General features: G+C 37.2%; 1 protein-coding gene across 1 annotated transcript; it reads right to left on the reverse strand.

The window, feature by feature from the left end:
* Positions 1–16,641: 16,641 nt before the first annotated feature.
* On the reverse strand, positions 16,642–17,553 carry LOC140877124 (F-box/FBD/LRR-repeat protein At5g56570-like). Its single transcript, XM_073280652.1, has 3 exons — positions 17,444–17,553; positions 17,228–17,365; positions 16,642–17,099 (listed from the first exon to the last, which is right to left on the reverse strand). The coding sequence occupies exons 1-3, from the start codon at positions 17,447–17,449 to the stop codon at positions 16,833–16,835; spliced, it is 411 nt and encodes a 136-aa protein (XP_073136753.1). The 5' UTR covers positions 17,450–17,553; the 3' UTR covers positions 16,642–16,832.
* Positions 17,554–18,043: the final 490 nt, after the last annotated feature.

Below are 18,043 nucleotides of genomic sequence, written 5' to 3' on the forward strand. Positions count from 1 at the left end.
AAGATAGAGGCAGTGCTGAACTGGTCTCGTCCGACGACGGTTGCTGAGATTCCTAGTTTCTTGGGTCTAGCTGGATATTACCGTCGGTTCATCGAGAATTTTGCACAGTTGGCAAGGCCTTTGACTCAGCTTACACGGAAAGATGTTGCCTTCATTTGGTCCTCAGATTGTGAGGAGTCGTTTCACGAGCTGCGTAGACGTCTTACTATTGCACCTGTGTTAGCTCTACCTTTTGGATCAGGAGGTTATGTTGTTTATACTGATGCCTCTGGTCAGGGGTTGGGATGTGTGTTGACACGGCATGGACATGTTATTGCCTATGCTTCTCGACAGTTGAAGACGCATGAGAATAACTATCCAGTGCATGATCTCGAGTTAGCCGCCATTGTATTTGCGCTCAAGATTTGGAGACATTATCTTTATGGCGAGAAATTTGAGATATTTACGGATCACAAGAGTTTGAAGTATTTATTCACTCAGGCAGAGTTGAATATGCAACAAAGACGCTGGATGGATCTCCTGAAGGATTATGATTGTGAAATCAAATATCATCCAGGTTCTGCTAATCTTACTGCTGATGCCTTGAGTCGGCAGGTGAGACTGTCTGCACTTCAGACTAATGAAATATCTCATATGATTCAAGAGTGCTGTTCATTGAGTTTTACGCTCAAGCACAAGAAAGGGAGGAATGGGGTTCGTTTGTATACTATTCTATCTGAGCCAGCATTGTATTCTCGAATCAGAGATGCTCAGATATCTGATGTTAAGACTCAGCGATTGGCACGTCTAGACAATGGCGTTAATACATCTGGATTCCATTTTCAGGTAGATGGTTTATTGTGCCTATCCAATAGAGTGGTTGTACCTAATGTTGCAGAGCTCAGGAATGATATTCTATCTCAAGCTCACAGGAGTCGATTATCAGTTCATCCTGGAAGTATGAAAATGTATAAGGACTTGCGAACTAGATTCTGGTGGAAGGGGATGAAGCGAAGTGTGTATCAATTTGTTTCGAGATGTTTGGTTTGTCAACAGGTCAAGGCTGAACATCGACGACCAGGTGGATTACTGCAGAATCTTGAGATTCCCGAATGGAAGTGGGAGCACGTAACTATGGATTTTGTCACCCACTTGCCTATGACTTCACGTCAGTGTGATGCTATCTGGGTTGTCGTTGACCGTTTGACAAAATCAGCACATTTCATTCCTTATAACCGGGAGTATTCTTATGATCGCATGGCACGCTTATATGTCCAGGAGATTGTGCGATTACATGGGATTCCAGTGAGTATTGTCAGTGATAGAGATCCGCGATTTACTTCACGTTTTTGGGGTAGTTTTCAGCAAGCGTTGGGTACCACTCTGAGTTTGAGTACTGCATATCATCCGGAGACTGACGGGCAGTCAGAGCGCACTATTCGTACGCTGGAGGATATGCTACGTTCTTCTGTCATGGATTTTGGCTTATCTTGGCAGGATCAGTTACCTTTAATTGAATTTGCCTACAATAACAGTTATCATCGTAGTATTGATATGGCACCTTTCGAGGCATTGTATGGTCGACGGTGTCGTACTCCGTTATTCTGGGATGAAGTCGGGGAACGGCAAGTCGAGGGTCCTGAATTGGTGCAGCAGATTGTAGACAAGGTATATTTGATCAAGCATAGGATCAAAGTTGCTCAAGATAGACAAGCCAGTTATGCGAATATTCACCGCATGCCACTTCAGTTTGAGCCTGGTGAATATGTTTTTCTGCGAGTATCACCTTTCAGGAAGGTGATGAGATTTGGTGTGAAAGGCAAGTTGTCTCCTCGTTACATTGGGCCTTTCCAGATACTGGAGAAGATCGGAGATGTTGCTTATCGTTTGGCTTTACCGCCATCTCTTTCCAGTATACACAATGTTTTTCATGTGTCGTTGCTTTGACAGTACATAGCTGATGAATCTCATGTGATTCAGTCTACTGATATTCAGCTAGAGCCAGATCTGTCTTTTGTTGAACGACCAATATGTATCCTAGACAGGAAGGAGAAAGTTCTTCGGAACAAGACTATACCACTTGTGATGGTACAGTGGCAGCGCCGAGGCGTTGAAGAAGCAACTTGGGAAACTGAGAGTCGTATGCGAGCAGAATATCCTGAGTTGTTTGCTTTGTATTTTTGATTACCATATAAGATGTAATTACCGTTGTTGTAATAAGACATGGTTCGATGTTTCATATTGTTATCTTGATTTATCTTTAGATGTTATTTCGCGGACGAAATATCTAAAGGTGGGGAGAATGTAGTAACCCAGATACCATTTTAAGATAATAATATGTTAAACATGATTAAGGGTTGGTATTTAACCAATTTCGGAATGTTATTGGACTTCAGAAGTAAAATTTGAGCTTTTTAATTTTGGGCCGGATAGTAAGCTCCGATCCCGGATAGTAAGCTCCGATCGGAACGGAAGCTCCGATCCTGGAACGGAAGTTCCGATCCCCAGCTGTCAAAAATGATCGATGACTCAGTCGCGAGTTTTGACAAGTGTCGGTCATAGAGAAGATCGGAAGCTCCGATCGTAGATCGGAAGTTCCGATCCTGGCGTGGCAGACATGCACGCAATGAGCTGGATCGGAAGCTCCGATCCCGAAATCGGAAGTTCTGATCCTGGCCGAGAAATTTGGCTATAAATAGGGCCGTTCAGAGTTCATTTTCAATTACGAATTCCCGAGTTTCCTTCTTCAGTTATATAGTGTGAGATATACACTTGAGGGCCCTATCGGTTATAATAGAGGTTCTGGAATAACCAGAGTGTGGTTATAGTCATCCGGGACTAGCGACTCCAAAGGGCTAACTACGGACGAAGGTATGGTCCGGGAATCTATTTAAGTTTTGGGAGTACTTATTAGCTTAGTTAAGGCTTATAGAATTTATGTAGTGATACGGTGAACTTTTGAATATAGGCTTGGAACCTAGGATCCTATTATACTTGAACTAGCCTAGAGGTACGTACACATTGACTGAGATTGCCAGCGAGTATACATGTTTATATGTTGCATTTATTTGGCATTATTATATGGCATGATGTATGATTTACCGTTTTCTATACTCATATGTCATATACATATACACGTTGAGCCTATACCTTGTTATACCTGATTATAGAGCCGCTCAGCTCTATACTCGATAGTCTGTCACTGAGAGTACCGTGACGGCGGGGGAATTTATGTCTGTCTACTCTGGTGTACTAGACGAGTGTGGTTGCACCCAGAGGTTGATCCGTGCGGTGGCAGCACTCATATGGCGCCGGTTCTTAGCATGACTTTTCAGATGACCCTGTACCAGTCATCATGTTGCATGCATTATATACATATGTTTACTCATGTCTATGTACTGGGCGTAGCGCTCACGTCCTAGTTGTTATCTTGGACACCCTATTCCATGGGGCAGGTCGCAGGATGGACGGAGCTGGTAGTTCAAGGCAGGACTAGGGAGCAGGAGCCTTGAGCATTTTATTATACAGCAGGATTCGATATAGCTGTATAATGTTTACTGTTTAAGATTTCGATTTGGTTGTATCATTACAGATTTAAGCCTGGAATATATTACTAAGCTGATATGTAAATTATGGTTAAGTTTCCGCACGTTTTTACTCTGTTAAGTATTTTGCTGTATTAAGTTTAATGCATGCTATTAGTTGCTAGTTAGTAGGTGATTCCATGCAGGGTCACTACAGTTTCTTGGGTTTGGCAGGGTATTATAGGAAGTTCATCAAGGGTTTTTTCTCTATTGCAGTACCCTTGACTTCCTTGACCAAGAAGAACGCGAAGTTTGTATGGAGCTCTGATTGTCAGAAGAGCTTCGATCGATTGAAGGACGCACTTACTACTGCACCAGTTTTGGCGATGGCAGTACCACACGAGGAGTTAGTGGTGTACACCGATGCGTCTAAGCTAGGTTTAGGCGCAGTACTTATGCAGTGTTGTAAGGTTATTGCTTATGCGTCGAGGCAGTTGAAGATTCACGAGCAGAACTACCCGACACATGATTTGGAGTTAGCAGCAGTGGTCTTCGCTTTGAAAATCTGGAGGCACTATCTGTATGGCGAGAAGTGCAAGATTTTCACGGATCATAAGAGCCTCAAGTACTTCTTCACTCAGAAGGATTTAAACATGAGGCAACGAAGATGGTTGGAGTTGGTTAAGGATTATGACTGTGATATTAACTACCATCCAGGTAAAGCTAATGTAGTGGCCGATGCTTTGAGTCGGAAGTCGTCAGTGGTATCGTGTTTGACAGTGTAGTTACCACTGCAGAGCGAGATTCAGAGGTTTGATTTGGAGTTTTACTTGAGTGGTCATGCACCGAGCTTGTCAGTGTTGATGGTGCAGCCGATTCTACGAGATCGGATCAGAGATGGACAGTCTACAGATGAGGAGTTGCAGCGTTGGAGGCAGAGAGATGAGGCCAAGGGTGGTCTTCTGTATACAGTTGTGGATGGCATTGTTCAGTACCGTGGTAGGATGTAGGTACCGAACGTCGATCAGTTGAGAGCTGAGATTCTAGTAGAGGCTCACACATCTCCGTACTCCATTCACCCCGGAAGTACGAAGATGTACCGAGATTTGCAGCTATTGTATTGGTGGCCAGGATGAAGAGAGACATAGGGAGAGTTGTGTCAGAGTGCTTGACTTGTCAGCAGGTCAAGGCTGAGCATCAGCGTCCAGCAGGACTTCTTAGACCTCTTCCTATTACGGAATGGAAATGGGAGAACATTACGATGGACTTTGTAGTTGGCCTTCCGAGGAGTACTAGAGGGTGTACCGCTATTTGGGTGATCGTGGATAGACTCACTAAGTCAGCTCATTTCTTGCCGGTGAGGACTACCTACTCCTTGACACAGTATACAGAGCTTTACATCAAGGAGATTGTTAGACTGCATGGCATACCAGTGTCTATCGTATCCGATAGAGATCCGAGATTCACATCCGCGTTCTGGAAGAGTATACATACAGCATTGGGGACTCGATTACTGTTCAGCACAGCTTTTCATCCCCAGACAGATGGTCAGTCTGAGAGGGTGATACAGATTCTTGAGGACTTACTGAGAGCCTATGTCATCGATTTTCAGGGCTCGTGGGAGACTAGACTGCCATTAGTGGAGTTTACCTATAACAACATTTTTCAGTCGTCTATAGGTATGGCTCCTCATGCAGCATTGTACGGGAAGAGATGCAGATCTCCTGTGCATTGGGATGAGGTTGGCGAGAGGATTTTACTTGGTCTTGAGATCGTACAGCAGACAGCTGACATTGTGACTCAGATTCGGGATCGCATGAGGACTGCACCATTTAAATCTAGTGAGCCTAGAGGCTCAGCACGTTCTATCCTTATATAACAAAATGAAACCACACACAAGCACACATCATATAAAATACGTGAATATAAATATACGTGCATGATCTTAAAATTATATACATATAAACATGAAATAAAATAATTATACTGATTTATCATAATGCTAAACATGTATCATCATACTTAATAAATCTCATAAAATAACTTATCATGATTTCTTAGTTCTCAACAGGTCGTATCCATGTCGGTGGCATCATACTAAGCGATTGATCAATCTAAAAACCAACGTACGCGGCGGTGGGGTTTCCACCTCTGTGCTGCCACTTCACCAGCCCTCTCAGCTGGATCCATAAGCTCATCATACTTATACATCATTAGGAAGGTCACCGGGCCCAGGTATCCCGGCCTCCAACCACATCACTTTCCACCTTCACTTCAACTTCCATAAAAATATATTTTTCTTAACATGCATTTAATTAAATTTATCATAAAAATTCTTACATGATGCATGAACTTAAAAATTCTCATTATTTCTTTATTTAATGAAAATTTTGCCCGTAAATATATATTTAATTTATTTTCTTAAAAATCATACTTATATAACTAATAAAATACATGCATGAATTAAATATATATTTACGGACCCTTTTTATTTTCCATGGACTTGTTCGAGCTGCTGACCACTTAACTTAAACCCATAAATTTTTAGACTGACTCAAAAACCCAAAAGCCCGACCTGAAAGGCCCATTAAGCTTCATGGGCCCCCAGGCCCATGGAAAACTAATGGGCTTACTAAAAACATAATTTAGGCCCATCAACTTATTAACTTAAAGTTAAATTAATAAAATTATTAACTAACCATTAACTTATAAATTTGACCGATAAAATTACTAAACCCGCCACAATTTGGTCCAATAATTTTCATGGATCACACGGCCCATGAAAAATTAGTGGGCTCACTTCATTAATTAATTAAGCCCATAATTAAAATTAAACTAGTCTAATTAATTAATTAACTCGAACCCAAACTCATTTATTATTAACTTAATCTCTTATTTAATTCAAAATAAAAATACCCGAGTCCAACTAATATAAACCAAACCCAAACCAAACTAACTTGACCCATTATATTTTAGACCCAACCCGGACCCGAAAAGCCGAGCCCGGCCTACCAAAACACCAGACACAACCCTAGCTTACCTCTCCCTAAGCCCAACTCAAGGCAGCCCTGAGCGGCTTCCGAAAATCTGATCGTGCTGCCTGCTCAGGCCACCTTTGGATGTGAAACCACCTCCCATACTTAGCCAACACCCAGACGGTTCTAACCCAACATATTTGACCTTAAACCGAGCCCTGTAGAAGGAGAACGAACCAAAACAACAGAGCCCCTCTGCTGCTGTTCGTGCAGAATGCGACCGCTGATTCCGGCCATTCGGCCGCCAATCTCCGGCCACCACCGGCCGGAGAACCACCTGGAAAAACTTTCCAAAGGTCTTGGGATTATAACTCAACTAGAACCAACCTAAAACTCGTCCTGTGGACACAGAACGAGCCCTCGCACGCAAACCGCTCAGTTTGCGTCTAAACCTGCGTCCAGCATGAACCTAGCCCAAACCAACGACTAAAGCCACTGAACCATCATCCAAACATGACCCTAGGGACCCTATATCAACCCTCAACCCATTGGTCAGCAAGCTAGAACAATCCATGACAGAAAAACGTGATAAAATTGATTCATAAGCTTTAAAAACGTAGGTTCTATGCATGTTCATGAATGTTCTTCATTAAAACCACATATATCATGCAAGATCATAATTTTCATGCTAAAATCAGAATAATATGACTTAAATGGTGTTCAAGAAGGGATTCAAACGTGCTTTGATGAATATTTGCAAGAAATAACGTTTATGTCGCGTCGTACGGCTCTCCGGGACGAACAGATCTCCAACCAATATAAAATCTTAAAAGCTCGGCTACGGGGCTGTGAAAATCTTGCTGGAACGATGAAGATGATGGAGAAAGGTTGAGGGAGGCGGCTAGGGAGTTGAGGCGTGAGATAGGGTAGAAAATCTTAGGATAATATTTGGGTAGTCTAGGTTAAATATTTAAATAAATACTTTGGGTAGATAATTACTAAAATTTAAACTAAAAAAATACATGATAATTTGCTAAAAACTTAAAAATCCCGAAATAATAAAATAGGTGATTTTTAAAACTTAATAAAAGTCATTAAAATGATTTATTTTGGGTAAAAACGGACATCTAAATATACATATATATAAATACCATAATTTTCTTCAAATTATACCTTAAAATAATATTTTAAGGCTCCTAAAAATCTCCGAAAATATTTTGGGTGAAAACAAACATCTCGTCCGTCCACGGCCCCGCTTACGCGATCATAAAATAAACTTTCTCAAATAAATTCATAAACCACAGAAAACAAATTTAAATGCCGAAAAAATATTTAAAACATGAAAATAAATCACATAATTTAAATAATCACTCATAAAAACAATTTAACACATTTTCACATTATTTTAAACTTATTAAATCTCTTAGTTATGCATGCGGATTTACGTAGCAAATTTCCGGACGTTACAATTCTCTCCCCCTTAATTGGAATTTAGTCCTCGAAATTTGATTTAACTTAGTCGTCTAATAACACATGACTAAAATGTTTCAAAACTAATTTTTTAAACTTAAATCCCAAAAACATAACTTAATTTATATATCTAAAATTCAACTTAAATCTCAAAAAGAAAAAAAAATTCCTAACTTGTCAAACTTAAAATCTAAAATCATAACTTAATCTACAAATCTAAATGTCAAACTTACGTCTCATAAATTATCAAACTTAATTTTTTAAACAAATATCATTCTAGTCATCCTGGTGTGTAACGTGTCTCAGAAACATACTGTAATTTCCATAAATTCTCTACGTAACCGCATTGCATAACTAATTTTTTTTTTAACTTTAAGACTTTCATAACTTAAAATTATCATTTTCATAAATCATTAAAACAAAAATCATGTGTCCCATGCATAAAACATAATTTAAAACATTTAAAACTTACAGACTGGCAGTGCGGCTTCTGAGCTCCGTGTAGCAGGCTAGTAACCCTCCAAGGACCATGGCTCTGATACCAAATGAAACATCCTAAAACTACTACTGAATTTTTTTTTTAAATCTCTTATTATAAAATAATGAATATAAATATATATATGCCCATACATATATATATCATACTTAAAAATAACTTTACTTAATTTAAAATAAAAATACACAAAAAATACAATAAAGGTACACGCATGCAATTAAATACTTAAAACTAATTACTAAATAATAATTTATAAGAATGTCATAATAAAATTCCTAAATAATATTTCTTTCACAAAAATTCATGAAAACATAGAAAATAATTACTTAAATGTAAAATCCATGCATATACTAAAAATCTATAATAATAATACATATGCGGAAATATATGTTCTAGTCTCAACATAAAAATCATCTTAGAGCAATGGTCATGGGTTCTAGCCGCCTGGATACTCATATGCCCTCGCCACCAGTCGGGAACACATTAACTTCATTAACATTCTGCTCACCTGCACCATTTAAATCTAGTGAGCCTAGAGGCTCAGCACGTTCTATCTTTATATAACAAAATGAAACCACACACAAGCACACATCATATAAAATACGTGAATATAAATATACATGCATGATCTTAAAATTATATATATATAAACATGAAATAAAATAATTATACTGATTTATCATAATGCTAAACATGTATCATCATACTTAATAAATCTCATAAAATAACTTATCATGATTTCTTAGTTCTCAACAGGTCGTATCCATGTCGGTGGCATCATACTAAGCGATTGATCAATCTAAAAACCAACGTACGCGGCGGTGGGGTTTCCACCTCTGTGCTGCCACTTCACCAGCCCTCTCAGCTGGATCCATAAGCTCATCATACTTATACATCATTAGGAAGGTCACCGGGCCCAGGTATCCCGGCCTCCAACCACATCACTTTCCACCTTCACTTCAACTTCCATAAAAATATATTTTTCTTAACATGCATTTAATTAAATTTATCATAAAAATTCTTACATGATGCATGAACTTAAAAATTCTCATTTTTTCTTTATTTAATGAAAATTTTTCCCGTAAATATATATTTAATTTATTTTCTTAAAAATCATACTTATATAACTAATAAAATACATGCATGAATTAAATATATATTTACGGACCCTTTTTATTTTCCATGGACTTGTTCGAGCTGCTGACCACTTAACTTAAACCCATAAATTTTTAGACTGACTCAAAAACCCAAAAGCCCGACCTGAAAGGCCCATTAAGCTTTATGGGCCCCCAGGCGCATGGAAAACTAATGGGCTTACTAAAAACATAATTTAGGCCCATCAACTTATTAACTTAAAGTTAAATTAATAAAATTATTAACTAACCATTAACTTATAAATTTGACCGATAAAATTACTAAACCCGCCACAATTTGGTCCAATAATTTTCATGGATCACACGGCCCATGACAAATTAGTGGGCTCACTTCATTAATTAATTAATCCCATAATTAAAATTAAACTAGTCTAATTAATTAATTAACTCGAACCCAAACTCATTTATTATTAACTTAATCTCTTATTTAATTCAAAATAAAAATACCCGAGTTCAACTAATATAAACCAAACCCGAACCAAACTAACTTGACCCATTATATTTTAGACCCAACCCGGACCCGAAAAACCGAGCCCGGCCTGCCAAAACACCAGACACAACCCTAGCTTACCTCTCCCTAAGCCCAACTCGAAGCAGCCCTGAGCGGCTTCCGAAACTCTGATCGTGCCGCCTGCTCAGGCCACCTTTGGATGTGAAACCACCTCCCATACTTAGCCAACACCCAGACGGTTCTAACCCAACAAATGTGACCTTAAACCGAGCCCTGTAGAAGGAGAACGAACCAAAACAACAGAGCCCCTCTGCTGCTGTTCGTGCAGAAAGCGACCGCTGATTCCGGCCGTTCGGCCGCCAATATCCGGCCACCACCGGCCGGAGAACCACCTGGAAAAACTTTCCAAAGGTCTTGGGATTATAACTCAACTAAAACCAACCTAAAACTCGTCCTGTGGACCAAGAACGAGCCCTCGCACGCTAACCGCTCAGTTTGCGTCTAAACCTGCGTCCAGCATGAACCTAGCCCAAACCAACGACTAAAGCCACTGAACCGTCATCCAAACACGACCCTAGGGACCCTATATCAACCCTCAACCCGTTGGTCAGCAAGCTAGAACAATCCATGACAGAAAAACGTGATAAAATTGATTCATAAGCTTTAAAAACGTAGGTTCTATGCATGTTCATGAATGTTCTTCATTAAAACCACATATATCATGCAAGATCATAATTTTCATGCTAAAATCAGAATAATATGACTTAAATGGTGTTCAAGAAGGGATTCAAACGTGCTTTGATGAATATTTGCAAGAAATAACGTTTATGTCGCGTCGTACGGCTCTCCGGGACGAACAGATCTCCAACCAATATAAAATCTTAAAAGCTCGGCTACGGGGCTGTGAAAATCTTGCTGGAACGATGAAGATGATGGAGAAAGGTTGAGGGAGGCGGCTAGGGAGTTGAGGCGTGAGATAGGGTAGAAAATCTTAGGATAATATTTGGGTAGTCTAGGTTAAATATTTAAATAAATACTTTGGGTAGATAATTACTAAAATTTAAACTAAAAAAATACATGATAATTTGCTAAAAACTTAAAAATCCCGAAATAATAAAATATGTGATTTTTAAAACTTAATTAATAAAAGTCATTAAAATGATTTATTTTGGGTAAAAACGGACATCTAAATATACATATATATAAATACCATAATTTTCTTCAAATTATACCTTAAAATAATATTTTAAGGCTCCTAAAAATCTCCGAAAATATTTTGGGTGAAAACAAACATCTCGTCCGTCCACGGCCCTGCCTACGCGATCATAAAATAAACTTTCTCAAATAAATTCATAAACCACAGAAAACAAATTTAAATGCCGAAAAAATATTTAAAACATGAAAATAAATCACATAATTTAAATAATCACACATAAAAATAATTTAACACATTTTCACATTATTTTAAACTTATTAAATCTCTTAGTTATGTATGCGGATTTACGTAGCAAATTTCCGGACGTTACAGTCTCCAACTCGTCGCATGTGTTGAATTTTGAGCCTCTTCAGTTGACACCGGAGTTAGCATTTGAGGAGAGGCCTATACGGATCTTGGCTAGGGAGGAGCGCAGATTGAGGACGCGGGTCATACCGATGGTCAGAATCCAGTGGCTGAATCACTCGGAGGAGAAAGCTACTTGGGAGACCGAGGCGGACATGAGGACTCGCTACCCGGAGTTGTTCGGGTAAGTACTTTAATTTCGAGGACGAAATTCAAATTAAGGGGGGGGGGGGGGAGAATTGTTACACCCAGTATTTTTAGTACGTAAATTCACATGCATAATTAGGAAAATTTATTTATTTAAAATTTTAGATTTATGGGTTAAATTATGATGTGAATTATTTGTGCATGTTTTAAGATTTATTTTAAAGCATTTAACCCATAATTTGAGATTTTTATGATTTTTAGTATTTAATTGTTGTGATCGCATAGACGGGACCGTGGACGGATGAGATACCAAAATATTTAGCCAAAAATAAATTATGAGCTATATGAGCCTTAAAATAATATTTTAAGGTATTTTTTCAAGAAAATTTTAGTATTTATTTATATATTTATTTAAGGATTTATTTTTAGCCAAAAAAAGTCATTTTAATGACTTTTATTAAATTTTAAAAATTCCTTAAATTATAATTTCGGGATTTATGCTTTTACATCAGATTTTTTTATTATTAGTAATAGTTTAATTATTATTTTATAGTATATTATCTAAATAGGTTTTGTATTTTAAGTAATTATCTAATATTTAACCCTAAACTAAATCTTTAACCGATCAAACTCTTCCTAGCCGCCTCCCACCCTTCTTCATCAGCCTCCACCACAGTTTTGACAGAAAACTTCAACTCCATAGCCATAATCTTTGAAGCTCCAAAGTTGATCGTTTTTCGTCCCGTCGTCCCTGATTCGTTCTACACGCTCCTACCTCTTCTTTTAACGGTGCAAGGCATGTTTTTCTTCCAAATTTTTGTACCTGTCAGATATTATAGAGTGTGTATTGTGTAGCATCGATTTTTCTTCAAATTTTCAGATTTAAGGATCAGTTTTGATGTTCATGACATGTTTATGCATTTGTTTGATCATGACTCACATTTTCTTCCAACATGGTACGACCAACTGCTGGTGCATGTCTAGGTGGGTGTGTTAGGGTCCCTAGGGTCGAGATTGGTCAGTTTTTATGGGTGTAACAGGCTGGAACCGAAGCCATCTATTTCTGATGCGCAACAGATTGCAGTTTGAGCGGTTTTAGGAGAATGGTTCGTGTGCACTGTTGAAGACGAGTTTGAGGGTGATTCCAATTGGGTTAGAACCCCAAGACCTTGGGGAAGGTTGTACAGGTAATTTTTCCGGCCGGTGGTTGCTGGAGATGAGCGGCCGAACGGCCTGAAGCCTCTGGTCGCATTCTGCGCGTGAGCAGAAACTAGGGGTAGATTGTTTTGGTTCATTCTCCCTCTACAGAGATCCGTTTGAGGTAAAATTTGTGGGGCTAGTACCGTCTTGATGTTAGTTAAGTATGGGCGGTAGTTTCACGGCCAAAGGTGGCCGGAGCAGGCGGCACGGTTAGTTTTTCTAAAGCCGCTCAGGGCTGCTCACGGCCGCAGCACAAGGGGAGATAGAGTTTCGGGTTTTAGGGTTCTAGGTGCTTTCCGGGTCGGGTCATGGGTCCAGGTCGGTTTCAGTAAGTCATGGGTCAAGTCTAGTGGGTCCGGATCTGGGTTAAGTTAGTCGGGCTCGGGTATTTTATTTTTAAGTTAATTATTAAGTTAAAGTGTTTTAATTGGGCTAATTAGATTAATTAAATTAATGGGCTACATTTAAGTTTCTTAATGGGCTTGAATAATTATTTTAAGTTAGTCCAATGATTTTTATTGGCTTTGGAGCCCACGAAAATTATTGGGCCAGTCTTTGGGTTTTTAGGCCCATTGGGCCAGATTAAGTTGTTATTGGGCCAAGTATGTGCTAATGGGCTTTAATTGATTTATTGGGCTTAGAAAGATGTTAATGGGTTTAAGTATGTTAATGGGCCACTCTCAATGTTAATGGGCCAGAATTTAAGAAAATGGGCTTGAGGGTTAGGGCCAGCAGTTCAGGACAACCCATGAGAAATTGCATGTGTCCTGAATATATATTTAATTATTTTTATGCTTGGAAGTTATTTTTAATATTTATATGTTAGTATGAAATTAAATTAAATATATATGAAGGACACACATTTTATTTAAGTACATGCATTCATGAAATAATTTTTATGCATGATTTAATGTTTAAGGTTGAGCAAAAGAAAATAATTTTATGTTGGAAGTTGAAGTAGTGTGACAATTTAAGGGGGATTCGTCCCCATATGTAAACTATTGAAGGGCAGTTTACTGCCAATTTAAGAGGTGATTCGTCATCGCCACGTACGTTGGTTACCACGCTGATCAGTATTTAATGTATGTATTTAAGGTTACACTATGGATACAACCATGCGATGTTAGAAAATATTTTGCTCAACAATTTTTATGTATTATTATGATATTTAAGTTTAATTTAAGTTTATGTTATGTTCATGATATTTTTAAGCATGCTCATTCATGTATATGTTATGTATTAGTATTAAAGTGATTTAAATTATTTTAAACCCTTGTTATGTTAGCATGTTGGGCCTCTAGGCTCACTACACTGGTATGGTGCAGGTGAGTACGTAGAGGAGGACGTAGTACCCACCGGCGGCGAGGACCTATGAGCGGACATACAGTGACCCCGTGACCGTTGTCTGAGTCTATATGCATGTTTTGAATATTTTATCATGTTACACATTTTTACTTATTTTCAGTAAATTGACACTATTGTATGTTTTTATTCAAATATTTTCAGTGCATGCAAATTTTATTTATTTTGCTTATGTCAGTATTTTATTAAATGTTAGACTCAGATATTTAATTTATTAAAGGTTGTTTTTATTTAAGTTATTTATTTTAAAATCTATTTATTCTGTGCATATATGTATGGGCATGTATGTACATCTATTTTACTTAGTTTTATTTTAAAAAAAAAAAAATTTCCGCATATTTATTTATATTTAGAGAGTTAGGGTCGTTTCAAAAATAATGCTACATCTAGGACAATACTCGTAATACATGTGCTATACCAAACAATGTGAATAAAATAATATTACATACTTACTATGATGTATAATAATAGTACTATTGTTGTGTATACCTGGTACTAATATCATTATCAAAATAATGCTACTTTTGTAATAGTACTGATACTATATGTGACTGACCCAAACAACACCAACACATTAAATATAAAAGCAAACAACATCAACAACAAGCAGCTGTATTAGTATATCAATGAAACTTCAAAATAAAATAAACTACTACTAGTATTATTTATTTAAGTCGCCGAGATAAATCGATCATCAAAAATAATACAAGACTAGTTTCATTCTTAAAATACTAGATGCACGTTCACACATCCAAATGGGACTCCTACCAAAGTTTCATTCTTCTTCCTGTGACACCTACCAAGAAACCAAGTACATCATCAAGAAACAGTTGACAAAAAAAAATTTAATTTAAAAGATTAAATGTATGTGGTATACATTATCAGAAAACATATTCCTAAATTAATTATTTGTATGTGCATCTGTTGTGCCCTGCTCTATGCCACTGACCAAACTCACTAGAGTTTGCATATAAAATCTGTTACATATTGTTGTAATTTGCACAATATATTTTATCTTTCTAGTCATCAATTTCAAATCAATTGATGCATTACAATACTTCCATGAAATCAATATTTTAAAAAAAAAATCATAGCATTACTACAAAAATTGAAAAAAAAAAAACGGCTCTAATTCAATTTAAAAAAAAAAGAATAAAGAAAATCTAAGTGAATACCTTTCAACGTATTTGTTACTTTGCGTATGTTCACTTCTTTTTAGAGACCACAAATCAATTATTCTCAATTTTAAACTCAGTACAATTGAATCATGTTTGAGACATCATTGCCATCATTCAAAATCACAAACATTTTCTCATGGCCCATGGGGAACTACATATTACCAACACACTGTTTCTAGCTTAATCTATACATACTTTGTTGATGGCCCAAAAAATATCTCCATTAAACTCACCAAATCATTTACCAATATCATACAATCCCTTAAAATTTGTATAGTTTTTGGAGCAAAATCATATAATTGTCCTCAAGCATGACATTTCACTTGAAATTAGGTTTTTTCCTCAACCCATCTAACCAAGATGTGGGTTGGAAGGAAAAAAAAAATTATAGATATTGGGTAGTAAACAAAGTGAACTAATAAAAAGACGACTCAACACAATCTTTTAACAAACATAAAAAATCTCAAACAATCACCGTCAAATCCTCAAATCTACCAAGAAAAACTCTAAAATAGAAATGACAAAAAGAAAAAAAAATTATATAAAATTTGCCAAATAAAACTTCTAATATGCAAAAACTAAGTCCAAACAACCTCAAGTATGAAAAACGAAGCTAAAATTACCAAAGAAAAAAAAATTAACATTACCACCAGAAGAAACAATGCTTTTGAAGTGAAAAATATCGTCGTCGTCACCCACAATCGCCATTGATAGAAGCTCATTGATCCAAGAATTTTTTGCCTTCTCTTTTATTTTTCAGAAATGAAATTTTCTTGAAGATAATGAGTCTCGTTTTTTATTTAATGTTCTTAATTAATAACTCTATTTAAAGTTCATTATACATATAATAAGAAATTTTGACATGGGAGCTGAAACTAAAAAAAATGATAGTGAGAGCTCTTAATAAAATATTCTGACACGGGGAGCTGAAACTAAAAAAAGATGATAGTGGGAACCCTTAAATAATATTCTGACAAAGAGAGTTCGAACATAAAAAAAGTTGAGAGTGGAGAATTCTTATAAAATATTCTGACAGAGGATTGATTTGTAAAGTGCCATAACTTAAAAATATGTGTTTCAGAATATTAAATAATTCAATTTTTTTAAATAAAAAATAACTAGAAAAAACTGAATTGGCGAGGCAAGCAGCATCAACATTGTGCCGGGGTGCAAGGGATGCCCACGAGGATTTACCAAATGGGTGTATTTCGCATGCAGGTCGGACAATGTTTAAAAACTATACTGTCTATAAGCATATGAACAACATATTTTCAAATTGAGACAACTCACACTTAGTTCTCAAAAATATTCATAATTTCCATTCCGGATGATGATTTACACATCTGAGACGAAAGTAAGCCGACACATCTGAGATGCTCTTGAAGAATATGAAACCTGCTCAAGTATTTTGGCGTCTTCACCATGAGACACTGAATTTATGTCCATCCTCTGCAATACTTTAGCATGCCTCAGAATATATCTAATCATGTTCAACTCGTCATCCCCACCTTCAAATCCATGAATCACTACATATTTGAGGGATGATAATAGACATTTCGGCAACTGCTTAGGCTCCCTCCAGCGTTTTAGTTCGTCTTTCACCTGATGAAATCAATACCACCAACACCACCTAAGTCTATAAACAAAAACAAACTAAAGAGGAAATAAAGAGAAGATAATATATTCACTCATTCACTATAATAAGTCCTCGATCATTGGCAGCAAGAAACCTTTAGAACTGTAAGGGACTCCAGATTATAAGCACTTTGAAGCAATTCTGTCAGGAGAATATACCAATCAGCTTCTATTTCCAGTTTGATCAAATTATGAAACTTTGTAGTACCGATGGAAAATGTCGAATCCAGAAGCTGAAGACAAAGCGTAAAGAGGTCAGAAGACGATGTGATCATATAGCTAGCTAGCTAGACACGAAAACATATATATACCTTCATCGAAACGTTGTTTCTAAGTGTTAAACTTTTGGCATTAGATAGCTTGTCAACAAAGTGAAAAATACTCCTCCAACAGTCTTTTACCTCAAAAAAGAGATCCCAGGAAAAACAAGATATCTTACTAGACGAGTGTGGTTGCACCCAGAGGTTGATCCGTGCGGTGGCAGCACTCATATGGCGCCGGTTCTGAGCATGACTTTTCAGATGACCCTGTACCAGTCATCATGTTGCATGCATTATATACATATGTTTACTCATGTCTATGTATTGGGCGTAGCGCACACGTCCTAGTTGTTATCTTGGACACCCTATTCCATGGGGCAGGTCGCAGGATGGACGGAGCTGGTAGTTCAAGGCAGGACTAGGGAGCAGGAGCCTTGAGGATTTTATTATACAGCAGGATTTGATATAGCTGTATAATGTTTACTGTTTAAGATTTCGATTTGGTTGTATCATTACAGATTTAAGCCTGGAATATATTACTAAGCTGATATGTAAATTATGGTTAAGTTTCCGCACGTTTTTACTCTGTTAAATATTTTGCTGTATTAAGTTTAATGCATGCTATTAGTTGCCAGTTAGTAGGTGATTCCA

This window comes from Henckelia pumila, chromosome 2 (genome assembly GCF_033568475.1).
Source record: "Henckelia pumila isolate YLH828 chromosome 2, ASM3356847v2, whole genome shotgun sequence".
Taxonomy (NCBI): Eukaryota; Viridiplantae; Streptophyta; class Magnoliopsida; order Lamiales; family Gesneriaceae; genus Henckelia; species Henckelia pumila.

Coding starts and splice junctions, on each gene's coding strand:
- LOC140877124 (XM_073280652.1), bottom strand. Junction 17,100..17,227: donor AGTCCCTTACAGTTCTAAAG/GTTTCTTGCTGC, acceptor TGATTTCATCAG/GTGAAAGACGAACTAAAACG.